At 42.3% G+C, this 25,630-nt stretch overlaps 1 protein-coding gene across 1 annotated transcript; it reads right to left on the bottom strand.

The window, feature by feature from the left end:
- Window positions 1-16,860: 16,860 nt before the first annotated feature.
- On the bottom strand, window positions 16,861-19,321 carry LOC114287640 (uncharacterized). Its single transcript, XM_028231060.2, has 6 exons — window positions 19,083-19,321; window positions 18,762-18,989; window positions 18,234-18,524; window positions 17,820-17,981; window positions 17,311-17,394; window positions 16,861-17,221 (listed from the first exon to the last, which is right to left on the bottom strand). Exons 1-6 carry the CDS (start codon window positions 19,110-19,112, stop codon window positions 17,114-17,116), a joined length of 903 nt encoding a protein of 300 aa, XP_028086861.2. The 5' UTR covers window positions 19,113-19,321; the 3' UTR covers window positions 16,861-17,113.
- Window positions 19,322-25,630: the final 6,309 nt, after the last annotated feature.

Below are 25,630 nucleotides of genomic sequence, written 5' to 3'. Positions count from 1 at the left end.
AAAGACGTGCGTAATCGGATTCCAACACCTTGCCACGGCATGAAGGAACGGAAAACGCAGCGGGGTGTGGCTTAGCGTGAATAGTGCATTTATGCCGAAGCCCCGAAAATTCAGCTTTTCTGAGCCATCCAAGTTGGCGATCCAATTTGTGAGATTTTGGACAAGAAATGCCTCCATTTGGTGCAAAACTGAGTTAGAATGAGGGAACCACGAAACTGGAACCTTTATGGAGGATAAGGTACTGTTTAGAAGACAGGTGGCCAAAATCTGGAGGTCCCCAGACTAACTGGTCGGCCAACCACTTTTTGTGGTCAACTAGCCACTTTTTCTGGTCGACCAGCTACATTTTCTGGTCTGCAGACCAAAAAAGTGGTCGGCAAACCCTTTTGGTGGTCGGCCATGGGCAAAAAAGTGGTTTGCAGCTGTTCCTTGTCTCCAGCAGGGGGTCCCTAGCCTTCCTATGTGCTGAGAGTGCTGAAGGTCTGAGTTTACTTCTGTTTCGGATGCGTCCAGTCGCGTTGTTTGTCCAATATGCATTTGCTTATCGAGTTGTTAAGTTTTGCTTACCGAGTTGTTACTCTTTGGTTATTAAGTTGTTGTACTTTTGTTATCAAGTTGTTGCACTTTTGTTATCAAGTTGTTACAATGTGTGTATCGAGTTGTTGCTCATTTGCTTATCGAGTTGTTGTAATTCGTTTAACGAATTGTTTTTGTTTTAAGTTGTTTTGTTTGTTACGTTGGTTCACTACCTGACTTGGCAATACATGAGTGTTCAATTTCTATCAATCTCATTTTTGTGCAAAATGATGCGATGTGATGCTTAGAATACAAATACAACACTTTTTGAACAAAAAGTTGTTTTCATTCCATCATGGTTTCTTTTTACAACATTTTACGACAGGGTACAAGTTTTAAGGAAAATAAAACTGCCTAACGTTGTACAATGAGCTACAACTACTAGTAAAAAGAAAACAAAGCAAAAGTAGCTGCGTTGGTGCTATCTCGCTCAAGATCGAGAGGCCCTCTTCACCCTCTTCGGCTGAGCAGCCTCTGCACCACCGCTGCCGGCACCACCATCTGAATAGGAGCCGCTATCCTAGAAATCCTCCTCGGCGTCACCTCCGCCCTCAGAACCAGAACCGGTGTCATCATTTTTTCCCGCAAATGTCTCTGACTGAGGGTGTGCTGACTCTTCCTCCTCACTGGACTCGTCATCGCATCTGGCAAGCGCTCGACGCCTCCCTCGGCCGCGCGTCGAGATCCCTCTCCCTGCTCGAGAAGGCCTGGATGGCCTAGGCTGTAGCGGTGTGACCTGAAAAAGGCAGTTTGAATACATCATCCAGAGTATGTATATCAGATGTAGATGCAAGAATGATGCATAGAAGGTGTGCATGCAGATATAGTATGTGAATGTGATGTGTCAGATGTGCTCTACATATGTAGTGAAATATTTAGTTTTGATATATCATCAGAAGTATGATAAATGCAAGGAAACCGAAAAGTACCGGGATGCTGTGGGCGTGCAGCATCGTCTCCCTCCGCAAAACCATAAACTCAAGTGAGGTCACCACCTCGAGCAACCCCTCAATATATTCTCTGGGAGGCTGCAGATACAAGTTCAAGTCATCAGTGAATGAATGAATGTCTAACTATCTGAATGATAAATGAAAACTGTGGAGCATACCGATGGTGAGTCAGGGTCACTGACATATCGATGATCTGGCAATGGAGCCTCTAGTGGAATCTGGTAAGGTGTCCCATACCGCCAGCTTGTCAGCTCGGTTGGAGGATCTGGCCACCCAGCACACTGCCAAGCAGGGGGCATCCCCCTACTCCTAGCCCTCGATGTGCTGGCCCTGCTAGTCAAAGGAATGTCTGCAGCTCGGGCGCGGCTTGACGAAGGGATGTCAGCAACTCTCCTCATGGGGGTACGGACACCTATCAGTGGAGGCATCAGGTATGTATGGAGGTACATCGTGTACTCCCCCTCCTCGAGGAAAAGAACTGCATCGGCACCCTGCATGAGGTCGTCAACCTCCTGGGAAGTGAGACTCTCTGTGGACCGCATGTCCAGTGGAGGCAGTGAAGGGATCTCCTGAGCGGGATTACCCATCGTCTGGCCCATGAAGCGCTCCCCAAGAAACCAGGCTCTGCTGACTGGTCCCTCAAACAAAATCCTGTACCGGGAGGCGCCCCATGCCCCAGCAAACTGGAACCGAGAATACCTTGGCATGACTATCCAAGGCTGCCAAGTGATCTGCGGATATCAAGTGCATGAATTGATCAGTTGTCATAAATATGCAAGATGAATGAAAGCTGAAAGCATGAAGAATTGAGAGTTTTGGTTTACCTCTGTCGCCCGTACGGTGTCAAAATACTACCAGAGATATGGCAATGTCTCCCAGGGCCTAGGCCGGCACTGACCCTCGAATCTGCGCGAGTATGCACATCGAGTGGTGCCTCGACCTCCGGATTAGGGGCGAGCGTCGGGAAGTAGGCGCAAACCCACAGTTGTGAAGGCAAGACAGTCGTAATGAGAATACAGAATATACAGAAAATGCAGAATGTTGAGTGCAGAATGCAGAGTATAGAATGTAATGTGTGCAATGTGCAGTGTGTAGTGTACAGATAATGAAAGCAGAAATGTAAATCAAGAGGGCAGAATGTACCTCCCAGGCTCTCCAGTAGCCACCTACTATGCCCTTGCGCCCGCGGGAGGTCGCGCTCATGTAATAGTAAAGGGTAGCAAGGCCAGCGCCGCCCCAATCAAAGTGTCGGACCTGTGATAGGTCTACCAGAGCACTACGAAGATATAGCTCGACAGTGTTCCCCCTGTCGGAGAATAGTGTGGTCCCGAGAAGGAACATCAAAAATCCTCGGGCATACTGCTCTATGGCCTCAATGGTCTCGGGCATAGTCCCCCTATACTGCTCTGTAAACCAGGTGTACCTGACCATGCATGATGATCTATAGGTTGTCAGATGAGCTCCGAGAAGGTAAGTCCAGGCTGCCTCTCACTCACCCATATCGAAGTCATATGGGATCGGCCGACCTCCCACGTCAAGGCCCGTCAGCATCGAAAAGTTGTACGGGGTCATCATCATGTCCCCAGTAGCAAAGAAATGAAAGGAGTTGGTGGTGTCCCACCATCTTTCTACAAGTGCACCCAGGAGGGTCCTACTCGCCTGAAGACGCGACAACCCTATACACAATGGGCCAAACTGTAGACACCGCATTTTCGACTAACCTTAAGACTTAGACGTCATCGATTGAGTGCTTGGTGATCGTGCATGTTTGAGCTCGTTTCGAGTTTCCAGAGTTTTTGGCTGAGGGCCTTGCCTCCGGGCCTCTGAACTCTTTGTGCTTTGGCTCGGTTTGTGAACCAAGCCTTGTTTCCCTTCCCCGGAGGGGGAGAGTGGTCTATGGACCACCTTTTTGTGGTCATAGACCACTTTTCCTGCTTGGAGACTAGTTTCTAATTTTTGATTTTCGGAGTCTTCAGTCGCGTGCCTTGTCTCGGGACCGCTTAACGTTCTCCGTTTGGCTTGGTTTTTGAACCATGCCTTGTTGCCTCTGCCTAGAGGGACACTGTGGTCCGGGAGACCACTTTTTGTGGTCATAGACCACTTTTTGTGCCAGTAGACTAGTTTTTAAGGCTTCTGGCTGTTCGCCTTGCCTCCCGAACTTTCGTCTTGCATCCTTTTTGGTTTGTTTTTGGTTCAAACCTTGTTTTCCTTGCTTGGAGGGTGGTATAAGGGTGGGAGACCATTTTTTTCCCTTGGAGACCACTTTCCTTCCTGCCAGCCAGTTTTCTAGTCGGCTAACTGGTTTCTTGGTCTTTGGACCACCAATAGTGGTCAGCCACCACACCACTGCCATGCTTTCATGCTGCAGACCATCTTCCCCCTATGGCCGACCATTTTTTTCCCTGGCCGACCACTTCCACTGGTCGGCTGACCAGTGTAAGTAGCTGGCTGAAGCTTTCCAGCACCTTTTTAGAGATCTTTTCTTGCCAGCTGCGACAGCTGGAAGGCACAGAAGTCATCCTCCATACACATGGCTTAGAGCCTCAAGTGTGTTCAACAAGCTTCTTGCTTATAGAAAGTGTGTTCAACAAGCTTCTTGCTTGATTTTCTATAAGAGGGAGGCCCTCCCTCCCTTCTCCAAGTTCAGATTTTGGTGCTTGAGAGATATATATACACCTTTGTCTCTATATTGCTCTTTTTCTTCATTTTTGTGCTTGAAAGTGCCTTTTTATCACACTTTAACACACAAACACATAGTGAAACACCATACTCTTGGAGCTGAGGTCTTTTGAAGTTGTTTTTGAATTTTTTGGATTGGTTTTGGTCAGAAAAAAGGTGCTGGAGTTGTTGCTCTAGAGTTGTTCTACAAGAGTGAGCTTCTAGCCTTTTAAACCCTTATTTTTGCTTAAGCTTTTGGCCCTACTTGCATGTTGTTTTAGGCTTAACTTTAAACTACAAAAAGTTATGATTTTGCATGCTTGTTTAAGGTCTCTTTTGTGTTGGGAGTAGTCTACCCCCACTTAGGCCTTGTTAGGCCTTGTTTTGAGTCATCCCTTTAGGCTTTTGTTTTAGCCTTTATATGACCTTTCTACCACTGAATTCCAGAGGAATTTCAGTGGTGAAAATGGTGTTTTGAGGTCCCAAATAGGAGAGGGTCATCCCCTCTCCTTATGTCTTGTGTGCTTGCTTCATTGGCCTCATGTTTGAGCATATTTGTTAAGCTTGTGTTGGCCACATCTCAGCCTATTTTAGGCCTTATTTCAGCATGGCATACCACTGTTTTGACTTGGTTTTGTCACCTCATGCATGCCTTATACACTTGTAGTGTATTTCTCACAAACTAGCTTTGTGAGCTTCATGAAGTAGCATGTCTTTCTAGCTTGTTTTGAGTCCATCTCAGCATGTTCTTGGTGTTGTTTTGCCATGATATACCTCTGTTAAGGTTTGGTTTGATAGCCCCATGCGTGCTCCATGCACTTGTACTGCAATCCCACAAACTAGCCTAATGTGTATGATGCTTTTGACCATCATTCTAGCATGATTTTAGCTTAACTTCAGCAAGCTTTTGGTCATGTTTTAGCATGCTTAAGCTCTGATTTGTGTTGTTTTGGTCATGCATGCATTACTTTGTATAGCCATGGTTCAATCTAGCTCACTAGCTTTGCGTATTAAGTCCATTAGCATGCATTACTTGGACTATTTTCATGATTTGGCATCATTGGAAATGTGATTTCAGTACATGTAGTGTGGTCATACACTCACTTTTGTCACTCTTTCAATACTTTGGAGAGTTGGTGTTTTATGCCTTAAACATGAGCCATTGTGTATGCCTTCATGCCTAAGCTTGCGAGCTATCATTTCAGTATGTTTTTGGGATTATTTTGCCATGATATAACTCTGATTTTTGTTGGCGAAGCCATCTCATGCTTGGTCTTGGTAGGTGTAGTGTAATCCTCCATTTTGGCCTTGCATATTTCATGCTTCATGCTCACCATGCTAGCTTATTTTGGCTTCCTTCCATTCATGTTTTAGACTCATTTTGGCATGTTCTAGGACTATTTTGGATTGCCTTAGCCATGTGCTTCATGTTTTGCATAACTGTAGTGCAATTGGCCTTGCTAGCTTTGAGTTTTGAGCACCATAGCATGCTTTATTTGTGTTATTTGGATGATTTGGCATCATTTAACATGACATTTCAGAGCATATAGAATTTCCATGTTCTTCCTTCTTTCACTCTTTAAGTGCCTTTGAGTGTTATGCATTGTTGCCTTGTTTGTGGCCTAGCATGTATGCCATCTTGCCTAGGTCCTTGAGCTCCCATCTTAGCATGGTTTGGTCTTTGTTTTGACCTAGTTGAGCTCTGTTTGTGGCTGGTTCATGCATTTGTGCCATGTATTGCATGTCTCTAGAGTAGTCCTCCTTAGTAGCCTTATGCCTTAAGGACTCTTGCATGCCTTGCTTATGTTGTTTGAATGATTTGGCATCATTTCATACCTTATTTCAGAGCTTATAGTGTTATTACACCCCCATGTTTATCACTCTTTGAGCACTCTTGAGGGTTGTGCTCTTAGGCCTAGTTGATAGGCCAATCCATGTGCATGCTTGTATATGCTTTCGTGCCTTCTTTTCTTAGCATCATGGCCACTGTTTTGGGCATGGCTGAGGTCTATCCACATTCGGTTTAAGTCCATTTAGCATGTTTGTTTGCATGTTGTTTGCATGCTTATGTTACATTGCATTGAGTATGCCATGTTGTTCATTGCATTGTATATGCCATGTTCTTTGCATTGTGTATGCCATGTTACGTTGCATTGAGTATGCCATGTTGTTCTTTGCATTGTGTGTGCCATGTTGTTGATTGCACTGTGTATGCCATGTTACATTGCATTGTGTATGCCATGTTGTTGCTTGAATTGTGTTTGGATAGGGTGTTAGTCCAAACACGAGAAACGAGGGACGTTTCATACTCGAAGTGATGAAACGTGCCTCATTTCTTGGTTGCCGACGCTCTTGATCATGCATGATAGAGGATAAGGCCTTATGTGTTTATGTGTGCATTCATTTCATATTGAATTGTGCAATTTGGCTCCTCGGCCATCATGCATTGAGATGCGTGATTGGTGGCCCGAGAGTCGAGAACCACACTCCCTTGAGCTTATGAAATGATAGGGAGGGTGGTTGTGCACACATACCTTGCAAATACATTGCCATGCCCTTTCTTGCTCTCCGTTGCAACAAACTAGAGAAGTGCAGCAACAATTGGTCAGCCAACCAGAAAAACTAGCTGGCCGACCACTTTTTCTGGTCTGTAGCAATGACAAGTGGTCGGCAGGTGGTCTACAACATCAACAACTGGTCGGCCATGCTCCTGAGGGTTCCCAAGGTGAGTTAGAAGCTTTCTGGAGCTTTGTGCAAGGTTCTGAGAACAATTGCAAACAGAGGCAAGTTGGGGCATCGCGACGGATTTCCGAACGGGGCGACTGGGCATGCATGCACTTCTCTTCCCGAGGACCTCTCTTTACTCCTTTCCCTAGCTAGTTTATGGTTTGGTTCTGTATTTAGGTAGTTAATGCGTTTAGCTGCTTATTTGTGTTGTAATAACTAGTTAGTTAACTTGTTAGTTAATTAGCTTAGTTTTGTCATGTAATAATTAGTTTGATTAGCTTAGATTAGCTAGTTAGCTCATTATTCGGACTCTCCGTCGAGAGGGCCAACTATTGTAATAAGCGTGCGTGTGTGTGATGTATGTCTTTCAACCCCTATTTCTTTCTTCCTTTTACTTACCTGCTTTTGATGGTTAGTTTTAGGGCATGTTTTCATTAGTGTCCTTATGCTTCGCATGCGTGCAACCATTCATCTGTATTGCATGCACCGGGCTCGGCGCATCATACTAATTGCATTGTATTTCAATACATTTACTTGACTACGTGTTCAACAACATGTTATCAAGTTACATTTCATATGACATCTTAGAATAACCGAGCCTATTTTAGTTACATTTTGCATGCGTTGCATTAGCCATCTTAACATGAACTAGGATCACGCATGATTTCTAACTAGTTCTCTGTTTTGGCTCAGGGTACATTGTGAGTGTTTATGCTTTAGCATATTGCATGAGATGTGTATGTTGCCATGTTAGCATGCTTACCATGAGGCTAATTTCTTAACTAATATAACTGCTTGAATGCCTGTGGGTGAAGGTTGGATTGCTTGAATTGAAATAATTTATCAAAATCTACGACTTAGCTTACTTGCGAGTAGCAAACTTTAAATCATTTTCACAAACGAACATGCAATGTTTTGTTCCAACTTAGACGATCTAGTCTATACTTGTATGCTGTGCGCATCACGTAGTAATGATATATTAAATAACCGGAATAAGAACACATGTGTTTTCAAAAACAAAATATCATGTTAGTAAAGGCCGATCTTTGATCAGGCGAGCGGGGGTGCTCATTGCATGACCTTCCCCTCTCGTACCCAAGTTCTCGAGCCGAGGCAACTTTGGTGATGACGGACACGTGGCCTTAGGCACGAGTCAAGGTTTCCTAAATTCCCCTAAAATAAAATATTTAGGTGGCGACTCTGTATCTAGCAAAGCATTCCATGTTTGACACTTCTTTATTAAAATCAATTTTCCAAAACAATTTACCGAATTTTGACTCTTTGGTGATTTATCGGTCTCACATTGCACTTTGTGAGATTAGATTCAAAACCGTGATATCAAGTCTGAACTGTAGTAGCTAAGAACAAGACAATTCATGCCCTCGCGCGCGGAGCCGGGAGTTCTCGGGCGGTCTACACAAACCCTGCCTCATCAACGATATGTCGAACAGCATCTGGAAGCTCCATATACCACTCCATTGCGATGATCGACCCATATCCCCGAGTGAAATGGGAAGATACTTGTGTTCAGAATGAATAGATGTATTCAGTTTCAAATTAACAGTGTTATGAGCTGCGTGCCAAATGAACAGAATACTGTGTTGTGAGCTGCGTGCCAAATTAACAGAGTGTTGTGTTGTGAGCTGTGTGCCAAATGAACAGAATACTGTGTTGTGAGCTGCGTGCCAAATGAACAGAGTGTTGTGTTATGAGCTGTGTGCCAAATGAACAGAATACTGTGTTGTGAGCTGTGTGCCAAATGAACAAAGTGTTGTGTTGTGAGCTGCAAGCCAAATGAACAGAGTGTTATGTTATGAGCCGCGTGCCAAATGAACAGAATACTGTGTTGTGAGCTGCGTGCCAAATGAATAGAATACTGTGTTATGAGCTGCGTGCCAAATTAACAGAGTGTTGTGTATGAGCTGTGTGCCAAATGAATAGAATGCTGTGTTGTGAGCTGTGTGCCAAGTGAGCAGAGTGTTATGTATGAGCTGTGTGCCAAATGAACAGGATGCTGTGTTATGAGTTATGTTCAGAACGAGCAGAAGCGCTGTGTATGTAAATGTGTTCAGAACGAACATATATAATACATAGCGAAAGCATGAAGTGTGCAAGAAATGCAAAATACATCGTAGAAAATGTAAAAGTGAAGTACGCACCTCGCACGCGTGATGAGACAAGTGAGACTCCGGCTCCCGTAGTAGCAAGTCTGTGGGTGCTCGTCGCGCGAAATCTGTGAAATGATGAAAGGTGCTCGGGGGTAAGATGTGCTCCTGAGGGTGGTACCTCTCCAGGTCGAAAGGCTGAATCCTGGGCGGCAATAGCATGATGTCAGGCTCGTCCTCTACTCGCGGAGAACCCCTATCATGTGGCATGTGGTGAGCCATCTGAAAAGAAGGCGCAAAATGAGCAAAACTAAGCCAAAATTGCAAAAAGTCAACAAAAGTCAACTCTCGGGAAGAGAAAAAAGTCAAAGAAAGTCAAAGTCCAGGAAAAGGTGCTAAACTTCGAAAGAAACATACCTCAAATGGTGAAAATGGAGAAAGAAGCTCCGAAAACAAATTTTGATCGGTTCAAAACGAAGAGAATCGAAAGTTTTTCGCGAATCAACTTCGCGGGGGCGTTGGAATACGCGTATAAAGTGTGGATCTAAGAGGGAAAAGTGCCTAGGCATAAAGAGAAGTGTATTTCGGCCTTGTTTTTGTAAGAAAAAGTGATTTGGAGTTGTATACTTAAAGGGTCGACCTTTTGAAAGACCAAACTGCCCCAAGTTGTGTAAACTGGTCGGCCGGCCAGTTTTTCTAGCCGACCGACCACTTAACTAGTCTACAAGTGGTCTGCAGCTGGTCTAGGTGGTCGGCAGCCCTCCTGGGTGGTCTCCAAGGTCCCATTGTCCTCCCTGTGTGTTTTTGTGTTGGTTGGAGTCCTTGGCTCTCGAGAAAGTGCAAGAAAAGTTCACTATTTTCGACTTAAAATGTTCCCGCGGGAACTTCGACTCATCATCACTCGGCAAAAGCAAGGTGTATCCTTTTTAAGTACGTTGTGACCCCTCTGAGAGGTAAATCGGAGGTTACGGCTAAATCGGTCGCGTTAAGGCTTGTATTTCCTTATTCGGCATTTTGTTTCGAACAGGCTATTGAAGCTGCACTCGTCGCATTGTTATACATGTTTTACTTGCATTATTATGCACTCTTCATTTGCGTTGTCACACACATTTTGCTTGCATTGTTATGCACCCTCTCCATTTGCGTTGTCACGCACATTTTGGCTTGCATTGTTATGCGCGCTTCAGTTGCATTGTTATGCACCCTCTCGTCGCATTGTTATGCACGTTTTACTTGTATTGTTATGCACGTTTCGGTTGCATTGTTATGCACTCTCTCCACTTGCTTTGTCACGCACGTTTTGCTTGCATTGTTATGCGCGCTTCGATTGCATTGTTATGCACCTTTTCACTTGCATTGTTATGCACCTCTTCACTTGCGTTGTCACGCACTTTGAGTTGCATTGTTATGCACCGTTTTACTTGCATTGTTATGCACACTCAACCTGCATTGTTATGCACACTTCACTTGCATTGTTATGCACTTGTCACTAGCATTGCTGTGCACTTTTCACTTGCATTGCTATGCATATTTCCATCGGCATCATGTGCACGCGTTCATCTTGTATTGGAATTGTATCTTGATATAACGTTGAACATGTGTTTATGCTATATTGTACTTGTTGAGTTTCTTTCTTATGCATGCACGATATTGTATGTACGGCTCATTTGAAGTTGGTGAAACCAGACGATATTGTATGTATGGTTCGTTCAAGAGAAGTTCTGGTTCAGTTTGACTGTTACCCTTCTCCACTCACGTTTGGCATGCGTTCGGACGTACCTTTCTCCTCTCACGTCTGACACGCGTTTGGATGCCTTTCTCCTTTCGCGTTTGATACGTTAGGAGGTGTTCCATTTGAGACTTTGGGTGTTCCCGATAGTCGCTTTTAGCATTCTCCGCGTGAGATGCAGTGAGAATTGTATAATTTTCTTACATCCTTTCTACATGAGATGTAATTTGGTTCGTGTTTACTTGCTTATGTACGAGTTTGCTGTAGCATTCCTTCGCATTTCATTCGTTTAAAATGTTTCATTTATTTTTCATAATTGCTTCATCACAGCTCTCTTTGCATGATCATAAGTTATGTTCTGCATTGTGTATGTCATTTGCATCTTGCCCCTGCCTGTGGGCGCATCTCTTTGTTATCTTGCCTGTTTGTCTAAGTCTTCGGCCTTGTCAAAAATGGGTCGTCTCTGGGCTTTGACATTCACTCTCGTCACTTCTTGACTTTCGAGTTCTGTCAAAGAAGAGCAACTGTAGACACCCCATTTTTGACCGACCTTATGACTCAGACGTCATCGATTGAGCGCTCGATGATCGCTCATGTTTGTGCTCGTTTCGAGTTTCCGGAGTTTTTGGCTGAGTGCCTTGCCTCCGGGCCTCTGAACTCTTTGTGTTTTGGCTTGGTTCGTGGACCATGCCTCGTTGACCTTGCCTGGAGAGCGAGAGAGGTCTGTAGACCACTTTTCCCTCTTGTAGACTAGTTTTCGATTTCCGGAGCCTTCGGCTGAACGCCTTGTCTTGGAACCTCTTAACGTTCTCCTCTTGGCCTGATTTTTGGACCATGCCTTGTTGCCTTTACCTAAAGGGCAACAGAGGTCTGTGGACCACTTTTTATGGCCGTAGACCACCTTTCCCTCGTAGACCACTTTTTGTGCTTGTAGACTAGTTTTCGGGCATTCCGGCTGCGCGCCTTGTCCCGCAGACTTTTGTCTTTCATCCTTTTTGGTTTGTTTTTGGCACAAACCTTGTTTTCCTTGCTTGGAAGATGGAATAAGGGGTGTAGACCAGTTTCTCCCCCTGAAAACCACTTTTCTTCCTTGCCACCCAGTTTTCTGGTCTGCCAACTGGTCTTGGTGGTCTTTGGACCACCAAAAGTGGTCGGCAGCCATGCCACCATCTTGCTTTCTGTGTGTAGACCACTCCTCCCCCTTGCCGACCAGTTGGTCTCCCTGCAGACCACTTTTACTTGTCGGCCAACCAGTGGAAGTAGTTGGCTGACCACTTCAACTGGTCGGCAACTTTCCTGCACTTTATGCAGATATTTTCCATGTCAGTTATGCCAACTATTGGGCACAGAAAGCATCCTCCATGCACGTGTATGGAGGGATTGATTCAAGCTTGATGCATGTTTTTCTATAAAAGGGAACCTCCTCCCTCTTGTCTTAGGTTCAGAAAATTTGCTTGGAGTGATACATATCATCTATCTCTATATTTCTTCATTTCTCTTTTGTTTTGTGCCTTAAAGTGTAGTTTCTTCACATTTTTGCACACAAACACCTACTCAAATACCTTCATTCTTGGGCTGAGGTTTTTGGAGGTTTGTTTGAAGCACAAAGTTTGGTTTTGCCTTAGAAGTTGCTGATTTGCTGTGTTTCTTCAAGGGTGAGTCTCTATCCTCTCTTGAGTATTGAAAATGTTTGTTTTGCTTAAGTACTTAGCCTTATTTTCATGCTTCTTTTGGCTTAACTTTCAACTGTAAAAAGCTTCATTTTTTAGTATTGAAAATGTTTGTTTAAGGCTTCTTTGGTGTTGGGGGTGGTCTACTCCCTTGCATGCCTTGTTTGCTAGGCTTTTGAGCCATCACTTTAGGCCTTTGTGATCACCTTTATTTGGCCTCTTCACCATTGAATTCCAAAGGAATTTTAGTGGTGGAAAGTGTGTTTTGAGGTCTTAAATAGGAGGGGGTTGTCCCCCCTCCTCTTCTCTTGTTTGCTTGTGTTGATGGCTTATCAAAAGAGCATGTAGTTCAGAGCTGCCATGACTCTGTTTTTGGTTGTCTTGGTCACCCCTTGCATGCTTCTTGTATGTGTAATGTAATCCTACTTGTAGCTCATCAAAGTAGCATGTCTTTCTAGCATGTTTTGGCTCCATCTTAGCATGTATTAGACCTTATTTCAGCATGTTATAGCTCTGTCTAAGGTTGGTTTGATAGTCTCTTGCATGCTCCTTGCACTTGTGCAATTCCACTCACTAGCCTAACAAGCATCATGTTTTGGACCATCATTCTAGCATGCTTTTGGCTCTACTCTAGGAAGCTTTTACTAATGTTTTACCATGCTTAAGCTCTGTTTTATGTTATTTTGGTCATGCATGCCTTGCTTTGTATAGCCATAAGGCATTCTAGCTCACTAGCCTTGAGTTTCCAAGTCACTAGCATGCATTGCTTAGGCTATTTTCATGATTTGGCATCATTTGATATGTGATTTCAAAGCATGTTTCATTGCCATGTCCTCACATCTTTCACTCTTTCAATGCTTTGGAGGGTTGGTGCTTTATGCCTTGAACATGAGCTAATATGAATGCCATCTTGCCTAAACTTTTGGGCTACCATGTCAGTGTATTTTTGGTCTTATTTTGACATGCCATAACTCTAATTTTTGTTGGCAAAGTCATCTCATGCTTGGTTTTGGTAGGTGTAGTGTAACCTTCCTTATTGGCCTTGCATACTCCATGCCCTTCATGCTAGCTTGTTTTGGCTACACTCCATGCATGTTTTAGCCTCATTTTGACATGCTCTAGGACTGTTTTGGGTTGTCTTGGCCATATGGTTCATGTTTTGTATAGCTATAGTGCAAGTGCCTATGCTAATTTCAAGCTTCGAGCCTCCTAGCATGGTTCATTTGTGACATGTGCATGATTTGGCATCATTTAACATGTTATTTCAGAGCATATAGCATTGCCATATTCCCACTTCTTTCACTCTTTGAGTGTCTTTCAGGGTCATGCATTATTGCCTTGTTTATGGCCTAACTTGTATGCATGTATGCCTAGACCTTTGAGCTCCCATCTCAGCATGTTTTTGTCTTTGTTTTGACCTATTTGAGCTCTGTCCATGGCTGGTTCATTCATTTGTGCCATGTATTGCATGCCTCTTGTGTAGTCCCTTTCACTAGCCTTAATGCTTAAGGACCCTAGCATGCTATACTTGAGCTATTTGGATGATTTGGCATCATTTCATACATGATTTCAGAGCATATAGTGTTGTCACACTCCCATGTTTGTCACTTTTTAAGCATGTTTGAGAGTTGTGCTCTTATGCTTAGTTGATGAGCCATCACATGAGCATGTGTTCTTGGCCCTTTTGTGCTTAAGTCTTGGTGTTTTGGCCACTGTTTTGGCATGATTTAGGTCTGTCCACATTCGGTTTAAGTCCATTGAGCATTGTTTTGCATGCCTCTTATGAGATGCTCTGTCTTAGCTTTGGTGCCTTAAGCTTAAGCTTCTAAGCTTGCCATGCATGCATTGTTCACATGATGGAACCTTGTGCATGCTACATTAACTTGTTTGGAATGTTGTTGCATTGCATTATGCTTGCATGCTCATGTTGCATTGCATTATGTTTGGAATGTTGTTGCATTGCATTACGCTTGCATGCTCATGCTGCATTGCATTATGTTTGGAATGTTGTAGTGTCGCATTGTGTTTGGATAGAGTGTTAATCCAAACACGAGAAACGAGGGACGTTTCATACTTGAAGTGATGAAACGTGCCTCATTTCTCGGTCGCCGACGCTCTTGATTAAGCATGATAGAGATTAAGGCTCTTATTTGTCTTTTGTGCATTCATTGGTATTGAATTGTGCAAACTTGGCTTCTCGGCCATCATGCATTACGATGCTTGGTTGGTGGCCCGAGAGTCGAGTACCGCACTCCCTTGAGCTTAAGAAATGATAGGGAAGGTGGTTGTGCACACATTCCTTGCAAATACACTGTCGTGCCCCTTCTTGTTCTCTATTGCAGCAAACTGGAGTGTGGCAGAATTTTCTGGTCGGCAGACCAGAAAAAGTAGCTGGCCGACCACTTTTTCTGGTTTGCAGCATATGTAAGTGGTCTACAGGTGGTCTACAACACCATTAAGTGGTCGGTAGCCCTCCTGGAGGTTCCCATGTTGGTGCAAAAGCTATCCGGAGGTTTGTGTAGTGTTCTGAAATCAAATGCAAACAGAGGCAAGTTGGGGCGTAGTGATGGATTTCCGAACGAGGCGACCGAGCATGCATGCACTTCTCGCCCCGAGGCTCCTTTTTACTGCTTTGCTTAGCTAGCTTATACTTTGGTTTTGTACTTCATTAGTTAACTTGTTTAGCTAATTGATTTATGCTGTAATGTTTAATTAGCTAGTGTAGTTAGCTAATTAGGTTGTTTTGTAATAATTAGTTGTAGCTAGTTATTAGTTTTGTTTTGTAATAATTAGTTTAATTAGTTTAGGTTAGCTAGTTAGCTTAGCTTATTATTTGGACCCTCCGTCGAGAGGGCACAACTGTTGTAATAAGCGTGCGTGTATGTGATGCATGTCTTCCAACCCCACGTTCAAAGGCCCAAAACTCATGTTTTTGATACCAAAGGCATGGAAAGACATTGTATAACATAAGAATATAGGTAATTTGAAACCAGTTGTCCAAAATCATAGTTCATCTCTCAAACCATTTCAAATTCTTCTTGCCAATTTCAAAACTCAAATAATCAAACTCCTTACTTGCATGAATCTTGCATGCATGTGAAATATTGACTTCAATTTCATTTTAAATGGTGCAAGTGGCGTTCAAAATCATGAAGCTACACAAAATTATGCATGCATGTGAAATTTGGTGCTCAATTCTTTATGTTCAACATGATTCATGCTTGAGTATGTAAAATCATGGCAATTCTATACATGCATGTGCATATAGACTTCAAATTCTTCATATTCATGTTAATTCTTGTTCTTGATTACCACTTAGCTTGAATTCAGAAAATTACAAATTCAAACTCATGAATTCATATCCAATTACTCACCTATGAACTCCAATCTTCCAAATTCTAGCTAGTTCTTGAATTAATCTTTACAATCTTCAAATTTCTGGCTCAATTTTCCAATTGCCCTCACTCACTCACTCTCTCTCTCTCTCTCTCTCTCTCTCTCTCTCTCTCTCTCTCTCTCTCTCTCTCTCTCTCTCTCTCTCTCTCTCTCTCTCTCTCTCTCTCTCTCTCTCTCTCTCTCTCTCTCTCTCTCTCTAGTAATCTCAGCCAAAGGAGAGAAATAAGCTCAAAAACAATGCTCATAAGTGTAAATAGGCCACTTATATAGGCTTGCCTAATCAAATTTGATTAGGGCTAAGTAATGATGCTTAATTCAATCAGTTTAAACTAATTAATTCGTTTCGAATCAGTTTTCAATTAAATTTCACCATAGGCTCTAAAAATTACGCTAATTACAATGGCATAGTCAATTTCAGTTTCTATAACCGATAAAGTCTTCAATTTTCAGTTTACAATAGTAAGGTGAATAGATTTTTCTACTGTGAATAAATATAAGGCCAAAATCACACTTAGGCCTCGTTTGGGAACTTGTTATTTTAGTAACTTTTTGATTTTTTGGCTAACATATGAGGTAAAAAAAACTAGTATGTTTGGGGTGACTTTTTAACTTTTTACGAACAAATGTACAAAAAGTAGAGAGAAAATGAAATCTTTGACTTTTTAGTATAGATTATAATTTTTAGTAACTTTTTGACTTTTTAGCTAAAATGTTAACTTGCCAAACAAGGCCTTAATTATGCAATTAACACCCAAATTCAAATTAATCACATAATCACAATATAATCACGATTAATTAACTTAACACAAGACAGGGACATCAGACTGCTGGTGCTGCCATTGTTGCTATAGATCCCAGTACTGCGAAACAATAAAAAATAAAGATTATATTTCCTATTTCCAAATCACATTAATGAAGAGTGAGTTGAAGATACAATCAAACAATTAAAAGAAAAACATCTTATGTGATTTCGGGAATTGTTTTAAAGATCTTAATTTAGTAATTCGCATTAGCTACACAGGTTGTGTTCTATTAGTCAGTGGTAACAATAAAAAGAATTCCCATAGCAGAAATATATACTGAATGAAATTCTTAGCAGACATACAAAGGGAATAATCCGGTACATTTATTTCAAATAGGGCCAAATGTAATTTTAAGAAGATGTCTAGTACGATGAGTAAAGTCAACTTGGAAGCGTTCAGAACTCAAACCAAGCCTTCCACACATTAACAGCCTGCTTCCATACATTAACAGCCTTTTATTTCAATTACTTAATACATGCAAAGATGGGGTAATTCCTAATTAAACCAAAAGAGAACCTTCCATTACAGTGATGGCTTTCCCCCGAAGTAATACTCTCTGGCTCTGTTCGTCTAAATGGAGGTTTAGAATGCCACCTCTAGGTGATGCCTACGTCAAATAAACAAGATAATTAATGAATGGGCAAAAAAAAAGCAAGTGATGCGCCTGCGCACAACTGTGAGAGAGAGAGATTTTACCTGATATGCAACAAAATCACATTTCCCCAGCTTTTTAGACCAATAGGCTGCTAAGGCACAATGTGCACTCCCACAAACAGGATCCTAAAAAATAACAGCAAGTGACATATGGGGGAAACTGTTGAATGTAAGTTCTTTATATTTTGAGCATCACAATTAGTAATCCGGCAGAGGAGGATTATGCCAAAAATATGTCATGCAATATCTCTCAAAACATTTCAGGAAATAGAGATTGATACCAAACAGTCAAGATATGAAGCTTTTCTTATAGTGCTATAGTAGAAAATCTGACACTTAAGACAATGTACACCGCAAGGAAAAATGTAGTCTTGTGTCATTTTTGTGTTGGCAATTTCATTTCAAATCATGACTAGTTAATATGTCTGAATTGTTCTTTTACATATAATAAACAATGTTTTCCCAATTAATCAAAATACACCTAGAAATATGAAAGGAACTGGTTTAAATCACGAGGTAGTTTGGGTTGGAACCAAATGCCAATATATTACCTCTTTGATCCCTAATTTTGGACAGAAGAAGCGGCTAAAAAAGTCAAACCCAGATCCGGTGGGAGCAAGCGCTGTAATAATTAATCCCCTTCCAGGACATCGTTGTATTTCATCAAATTTGGGCTGTAGATCTGCAACAGCCTTTCCCGATGGGAGCACCACCTGCCAAAATGCAAGTGCAAAATGAATATCCATATATCAGTTCAGGTTAACTTCCCTCTTTGAGATACTGCCATGAAAGTTTGAGGATGCACCCAAATTCGAAATCAAATCATCCCACGATTTAATTTTAAAATGGAGCAATCACTCTTTCGTTTATAGTTTTTTTTTCTTAGATGCCCTTTCAACCATTTACTTCAAAAAATACAAAGTTGCAGAATTATGAATAACAATAAATAAACAAAGAATGCATACAAAGAGGTCTTCTGCAGTAGTTGTCTTCTTTAATTCAATCACAGAAGCATCGCTCAATGCTTTAGAAATTGATGGAACCTCAGCAGAGTCAAATTCGGTAAGTGGAACTACTGGAAAATCCAACTCAATTAAAAAGCAATCTTCCAATTTGCCAGTTTTTTGGGCTTCTGGAACTCTTTTAGCAGTCAAAACTCCCGATAGTGTCAGAAACTCAATTTTATCAGAATTTACCAAACCAGAAGTGAATAGAAAGTGTGCAGCTGCCAAGGTTGCATGACCACAAAGTTTAACCTGCAAGAAGCCATAAATTCCATGCCCAGATTAAATTACCCACTCCCATGAACTTAGCTATTCAAACACGACTCTCAATTTGACTAAAATATCAATCAATCAAATTACAAGTAATTTAAGTTGCCAAATTAAAATATTCAGCGTTACGTTTTCCTTTGCTTTTTTCCTGATATTCTCAGCAACCAAACGGATCAAATCAGAAAAGAAACAGTTCAGTTTTTTCAATGTTCCACTGACCTCGGCAACTGGAGTGAACCATCGGAGGTGGAACCGAGGGCTTGTAGTTGAGTTGGATGAGTCTTGAGTCTCCGACTCGGACTCAGTGATCCGAGTCAAGTAACCGGTCTGGGAAACGTTGAACTCACTAGCAACTGCTTGCAACCACTCCTCGTCTCTCTCCTCCTCCTCCAACAAACATACCGCCGCTGGGTTTCCCTTGAACGGCGAGTCAGTGAACGCGTCAACCTAATCTCACAACTCGAATCAGTGAGTCACACAAAAACAACAACGAAACGCACAAAATCAAAATGAGCGTATGATAGTGAGGAGAGAGATTACCACACAGTACTTAACAGGCTTCTTTCCCATCTTCAGTACTAACTAAAACGAAGAGAGCTTTTAGAAGATGAATTCATGGCGCTGGATCTATTTATATTAGTTTGACGGCGGCTTCCCTCGCCTGGCCTACTTGGGATATGTTTGGTCGCTGGGCATCCGACGTTCGTTCGTCTATTAGAGCAAAGTATCAGGGTTTTTAAAATTTTAGTTAAATTATAATTTAAAAAGTTATTTTTTTCATTTTAGCTAGTCACTGCATCAATCTTTTTATTTTAATTTAATTTTATTTATTATTATTATTTTTTATAATTAAATTGATGAGTTATAAACTAAACAATTCTTATATTTTACAAAAGGTAAAACTGGAGGGGGAAAAAAAAAATTTGCCGTTGACCGGTTGACCGGCCAGATATCCGGCCAGACTTTTGGGCAGAAGTCCGGTAATACACAACTAGCGAAGAACAATACCTCGCTTGTTGTAGCGAGGTACTGTAACACTTCGCTTGTTATAGCGAGGTACTGTAGCACTCGTATATTGACGATGAACAGTAGTGAGACTGATGCAGCCTATTTTTTATGAACAATATCACTAATTTAGCTAAAAACTGATTTTAACTAATTTGAAACAGATGCTTTTAGAGTAATTTTTGTATGCGAATAAAATGTCATACATTACCTTTTACTATTTATTGTGATTCCTTTCATATAAAAATTCCTCCTATTTTTAGCATTTTTGTCTTTAAATCATATTAATAAAACCATCCCCAACGTATTATTATTTTACAAATTTAAATTTAATGAAAAAAATGTCATTTTGGTAGCTCTAATCATTTTATCAGATGAATATTAAATTGAAGATATGATAAATCTTTTACCAAATTAAAGACAGTTGGGACTTTTCATTATTTTACTGTTCATAGCCATTGGAGTTGCAGGTTATTTTCACAACGGATGTCCGGTCGATTATCCTCCCAGATGACTACCTCCTTACAAAAATTTGTGAAAAAATTACACTGGCCGGTCGACCGATCAGACATCTGCCCGGTTGTTTGTCTGGTCAGACATCTGCCCGGCTGTCTGTTCGGTCGACAGGTGTTTTGATGAAAGTTCAAAATCCTTTGTTGGAGCACGTGATATCTGATGGAGTTTTTAGTCAAATTTTTACTCAAATGTAGTGAAAAAAAAAGTTACACCGTTAGAGATGCTATAAATAATGTATTTATGTACTTCTTTCGTCTCATAATATTAATCTTTTTTTTATAGTACAATTATTAGACTTCAAAATTTTGTTTGGTTCAAATTTTTTGAATTTTTTTTTCGAAATCACTCTCAATTCTACATATCAATCAATCATTGTTTCTCTCTCATCTTTTCTTCTCAATCACTTTTTCTCTCACACACATTTACTCAACTACAACAAAATATCAAATCATCCCAAACTCCTAAACTCTAAAACTATTTTCAAAATATACAACCAAACAAACCAAAAAAAATTCTAAACTCCCCAAATTTTTTTTTGAAAATTGATCTCAAAACACAAACCAAACACACCTATTAACTTTTCAAAACTATCCTCTGGTAGTACAATTATTACACTTCAAAACTATTATTAATGAATTTACAAAATGGCAAAATAGGAAAATTTATGTTCTTTTAGTTCGTAATTTTTGAAAATGAACTAATATTTTAGAATAATGAAAAATAAAATAAGAGACTAATATTTTGAAACAGATACACATAAATTAAGAATTTAATTAATACTTGTCGATAAAGTTTTTTAAATTGTTCAAAATAGAATAAACTAGAAAATATAAATGATTCTTTTGAATATCTAAAATAGTGAAAATTTACAAAAAATTTGAAACCGAAAGAATAACAAATATTGAGTTTTTTTTAGCCTTCGTTTGGGAAGTGGGTTGGTTTTTTGGCTTTTTTGATTTTTTTGTCTATTTTAGCTTGGGCTAAAAAGCTTGGTTTGGGAAGGACTTTTTGGCTTTTTGGCTTTTTTCACTTTTTTTGTGAGAGAAGAGTGTAATGATTATGGGTTGGATGTGATATTTTGTTTGTTATGCCTAAAATAGCCTATTTTGTCTTTTGTGGCTAAAATAGCCAAAAAAACCTATAAACTCACTTCCCAAACGGTGCCTAATGATTGGCAAATGATACAAGTCTCTTTACTGTTCACTGTTCATAAAGTAGATTAGTATAACCCTCTAAACAAACTTGAGATGAAGTAGGTTGCCAACCCTTCAAATTAAAAAGTCTTGGATGATTTTTAAAGTAAGACTATGTAATAAAGACTACAGTGATTAAATCTGAATATAAAAAGTTAATACTATGGTGACATATCAACTACTACACATGATTTTTAAAGTAAGACTATGTAATAAAGACTACAGTGATTAAATCTGAATATAAAAAGTTAATACTATGGTGACATATCAACTAGTACACAAAAATTTGATAGTATTATTAGAATCTGGACTGAAAGTGGTATTCCTGACTTTTGAATCTAATGGTCTAGTTGACAGAGTAAGCACTGAATTAGTACAAATTTGATTTGGTAGGTTTCAGTTACTGGGTCTTGCCAACAATTTTGTTTAGCAATATTTTTATTTTCAAAGGAATAACAGACAAACATAACCAGAGTTCAAACACAAACACAAAGAAAAGAGGATTAGTATTGGCCATGGCACTACATACTGATTTTCTTCTCTGTGAGTATGAGATATGGAGCTATTGCACCTTTGTAGAAGAAAATCTCAAGTCTTCAACCAAGGTTACAAGGAGAGTTCACATTTAGCCCCCTCTTGGATCAACTTGACTGCTGTTTCAAATGAAGATTATATAATATTTCCTATTTCTATGTCAATTTTATGAAGAGTGAGTTAAAGAAAATGCAATCAAACTAATCAAAAGAAAAAAAAAAAAAAAATCTTCTTATGCGATTTCAGGAATTGTTTTGAAGATCTTAGTTAGAATTTTGTATCAGCTACACATGTTTTGATCTAATAGTCAGAGATAACAAGAAAGAGAATTTTCATTATAGATAGCAAAGATACAAATCTATGTAATTTTACAGAAGATGTCTAGTACAAAACTTACAAGGAGTAACATTAACTTTGACGGCAAACGGGTCAATCAAAATTCAAAGCAAGCCTTCAAAACATTAACAACCTTTTTATTTCAATTGATTCACACAAGCAAAGATGGGGCAATTCCTAGTTAAACCAAAAGAGAACCTTCATTACAGTGATGGCTTTCCCCTGAAGTAGTACTCTCTGAGTCTTTTCATCTAAATGGAGGTTCAGTATGCCGCCTCAAGCTGATGCCTATGCCAAGTAAACAATACAATACAATTAATGAATGAGGAAAGAACACAACTAGCACAACTGCACGAGCGCGCATGAGAGAAAGAGAGAGAGAGTGCCTGATATGCAGCAAAATCACATTTCCCCAACTTTTTTGACCAATAACCTGCTAGGGCACAATGTGCACTACCAGTAACAATATCCTGAAAATAGCAACAACCAAGGTTTTAAAAAGCGGCCAAACGGTTATGTAACGGTTGTGGTGGTTACCACCACCCGTTCAGGGCACTTTTGCAATGTGATTGAGATTTGTAGGTGTGTCAGCCGTGGTGGCTGCCGTAGTGGTCGTAACGGTGCTGTAACAGCCGTAACGGCCTGTTACGCACCGTTACGTAACGGTTTCAAACTCTTCTTTCGAAAAAACACACACAAAAAAAGCTAAAAAATGGAGGAAGAGGGATAGAGAGAGAAGACGGAAGCTGGAGGAGCAAGAGATAGAGAGAGAAGAGGGAAGATGAAGAACATGTTATTAATTTGTTGAAACTGTAAGACCTACGTTATTCTATTTAGCTGCTATCATTCAACTATTTTGTTTGTGTGTGTCTATCTATATATTGTTTGAAAATAATAATAATGTTAATGTTGTTTGTCCCAGTGAATGGGTCAGGCAGGTCCAAGCTCTTCAAGCCCGCGTCCAAATGATCAAGCCCACCGGATAACCTGCAGGCAAGTTCAACGGGGAACGGGGTAGTCCCCCAGTGAACTCTCCGACGAGCAAGTTAGGAAGAGAAGTAGAGTATATGGGATAAGATTAGAGATAGAAAACTTAACATTTTTCTTGTCTACAACGTTCGCTTATATCCTTTGGTAATCATTTCGCTGTCCCTTCCGACCTGCTCTCCTTGCCGAAAGCCTATGCTGTAGCTTACCTTGCTCAGGGTAAGGGGGTCTTGATCCGCCGGAGAGGTGTTGTCGTAATAAATGCTGTGATGGGCTGCATTAATGGTGATGTACAGTGGCAATAACTTTGCAGATCTTTGTCTGCTGATGTGGTTCATCCTTCTCTTGCCGTGTGTCTGAATGTCATTGGCTTTTTATGCCATGTTGGACTCCAGCTGTCCTGGACCTCGTCAGCTGGGTTATGCACTGGGCTTCAAGTGATGGGCCATAGGTGATTCATGGCCTTTATGGGCTTATACATGTCAGTAGTCTCCCATTCCCGAGCGCAGCTTCAGTCCAACGAAGGGAATATTAGTGACATAGATAAGTGTGTTAGGGATTGGCAGGATGGAGGTCGACCGGAAGGGGTGATCGAGGGGGGGGAGCCGACCGCGGTGGTTGGCCGAGCGGGAGGGCCGACCGCGATTTTGGCCGAGTGGGAGGGCTGACTACAAAGAGGGGCAACCGCGGTGCTGGCCGACTGGGAGGGCCGACCGCGAGGAGGGCCGACCGCGAGGAGGGTCGACCGCGACGTTTGGCCGAGCGGGAGGGCGGACCACGAGGAGGGCCGACAGCGGTGTTGGCCGAGTGGGAGGGCTGACCGCGGGGAGGACCGATCGCGGTGTTTGACCGAGCGGGAGGGCAGACCACGAGGAGGGCCGACCACGGTGTTGGCCGAGTGGGAGGGCTGACCACGAGAAAGGCCGACCGCGGGGTTTGGCCGAGTGGGAGGGCTGACCGCAGGGAGGGCCGACCGCGGTGTTTGACCGAGCGGGAGGGCGGATCACAAGGAGGGCCGACCGCGGTGTTGGCCGAGTGGGAGGGCTGACCACGAGAAGGGGCCACCGTGGGGTTTGGCCGAGTAGGAGGGCTGACCATGAGGAGGAGCGACCGCGGTGTTGGCCGAGTGGGAGGGCTGACCAGGGGGAGGGGCAACCGTGAAGGGTGTGGTGGAGGGGCGTGGGGCTCGAGACACGGCGGGTCACGTGGTGAGTTGAAGTGGAAAAGACAGGGTAAAGGGAGGGGACAGTGAATCGTGGACGTACACGTGGCAACATCTCGTAGGAGGGAAGATTAGGCGTTGGATCAGAAATGAAACGGTAAGTCATTATGGGTGTTGAGGAGACAGTTTTGGCGGATGATTTTGAAAAGTTTTCAAACTGGCAGAAATTAATTGGGATCCTTGGAATACGGGCAAACCGTGGGCTTTTGGTATTATTCGATTCACCTACCTGTTTACGAAAAATCAAAATATTCCAAGTGTGGATTCCTTTGTTGCTCGCAATACACCTCTGCAACACTTTTTCGATTTCCTTGTTCCAGCCGCCGAAGCGATTTGCAAACAAACCACAGAAATGGCCCAAGAAGGGAATGCGATTGTTAGGGTGGACCCGCTTGGAGATGATGATGCTGTGGAGCTAGCGGCGCAGTATAGGACAGAGAGGGTGGGGGAGTCGGTGGTACGATCCCACGGTTCCACCATGATAGCAGCTCCAAAGCCAATCAGCCAGGCGGAACCAGATCATTGGCATACGAAGGCTGACAAATCCACGATTACTGAGGCGGAGTTGGAGGCTATCCGCGAAAAATACCAGATCCCTGGGGAAGTGGAGTTATTGCTGCCGACATCAACGGAAAGGCCGTCTGACGCCAGGCCAGGAGAGTTTTCCCTTTATGAGGAAGCTCTGAAGGGTGGACTGAGGTTGCCACTGCCGCAAGTGGTGGTGGATGTGCTTAACTGTCTGGAGGTAGCACCGAGGCAACTAATGCCCAATGCATGGAAGATCCTGCTGGCCTGTGCAAGTGCGTTCCCGAAGGCAAATGGAGGGGAGGCCATGACGGTAGACGAATTCTTTGCGTGTTATAAGGCTTCGGGGCAGCAGGAGACGTGGGTCACTTTGCAGGCAGCAGTGGGGAAGGGGTTGGTGGCGGGTCTGCCGTCGTCGATCAAGGGGTGGCGGCCGCGATGGTTCTACGTGTCCGCCAATGGGGGGCTTGGAGCGCGCACCGTTTGGAAAGTACCCATCAGGTCGGTGGAACTGAAACTGAGGGCAACTGCAGAGGGGAGGGTAAAGAGGGTGAAGGAGTGGAGGGAGAGAGAAAGGGCCAAATGGGACGAGCTCGTTCAGCCGTCGGCATTGTTTGAGGCGGGGTTAGGGCCAAAGCCAAGTAGTGGGGACCTCGACCGAGCGGAGTTAGAGGCGAGGAGAAGGGTTCAAGAGGCTGAGGATCGGGCCATTCTTGCTAAAGCCCAACAATTCAAAGAGTCCCAGGCCGACCGACCACCAAAACCGGTTG

The sequence above is a fragment of the Camellia sinensis genome, chromosome 14 (assembly GCF_055761805.1).
Source record: "Camellia sinensis isolate YWXY chromosome 14, ASM5576180v1, whole genome shotgun sequence".
NCBI classification, from domain to species: domain Eukaryota; kingdom Viridiplantae; phylum Streptophyta; class Magnoliopsida; order Ericales; family Theaceae; genus Camellia; species Camellia sinensis.
This window is presented reverse-complemented; position numbering and strand designations above follow the sequence as displayed.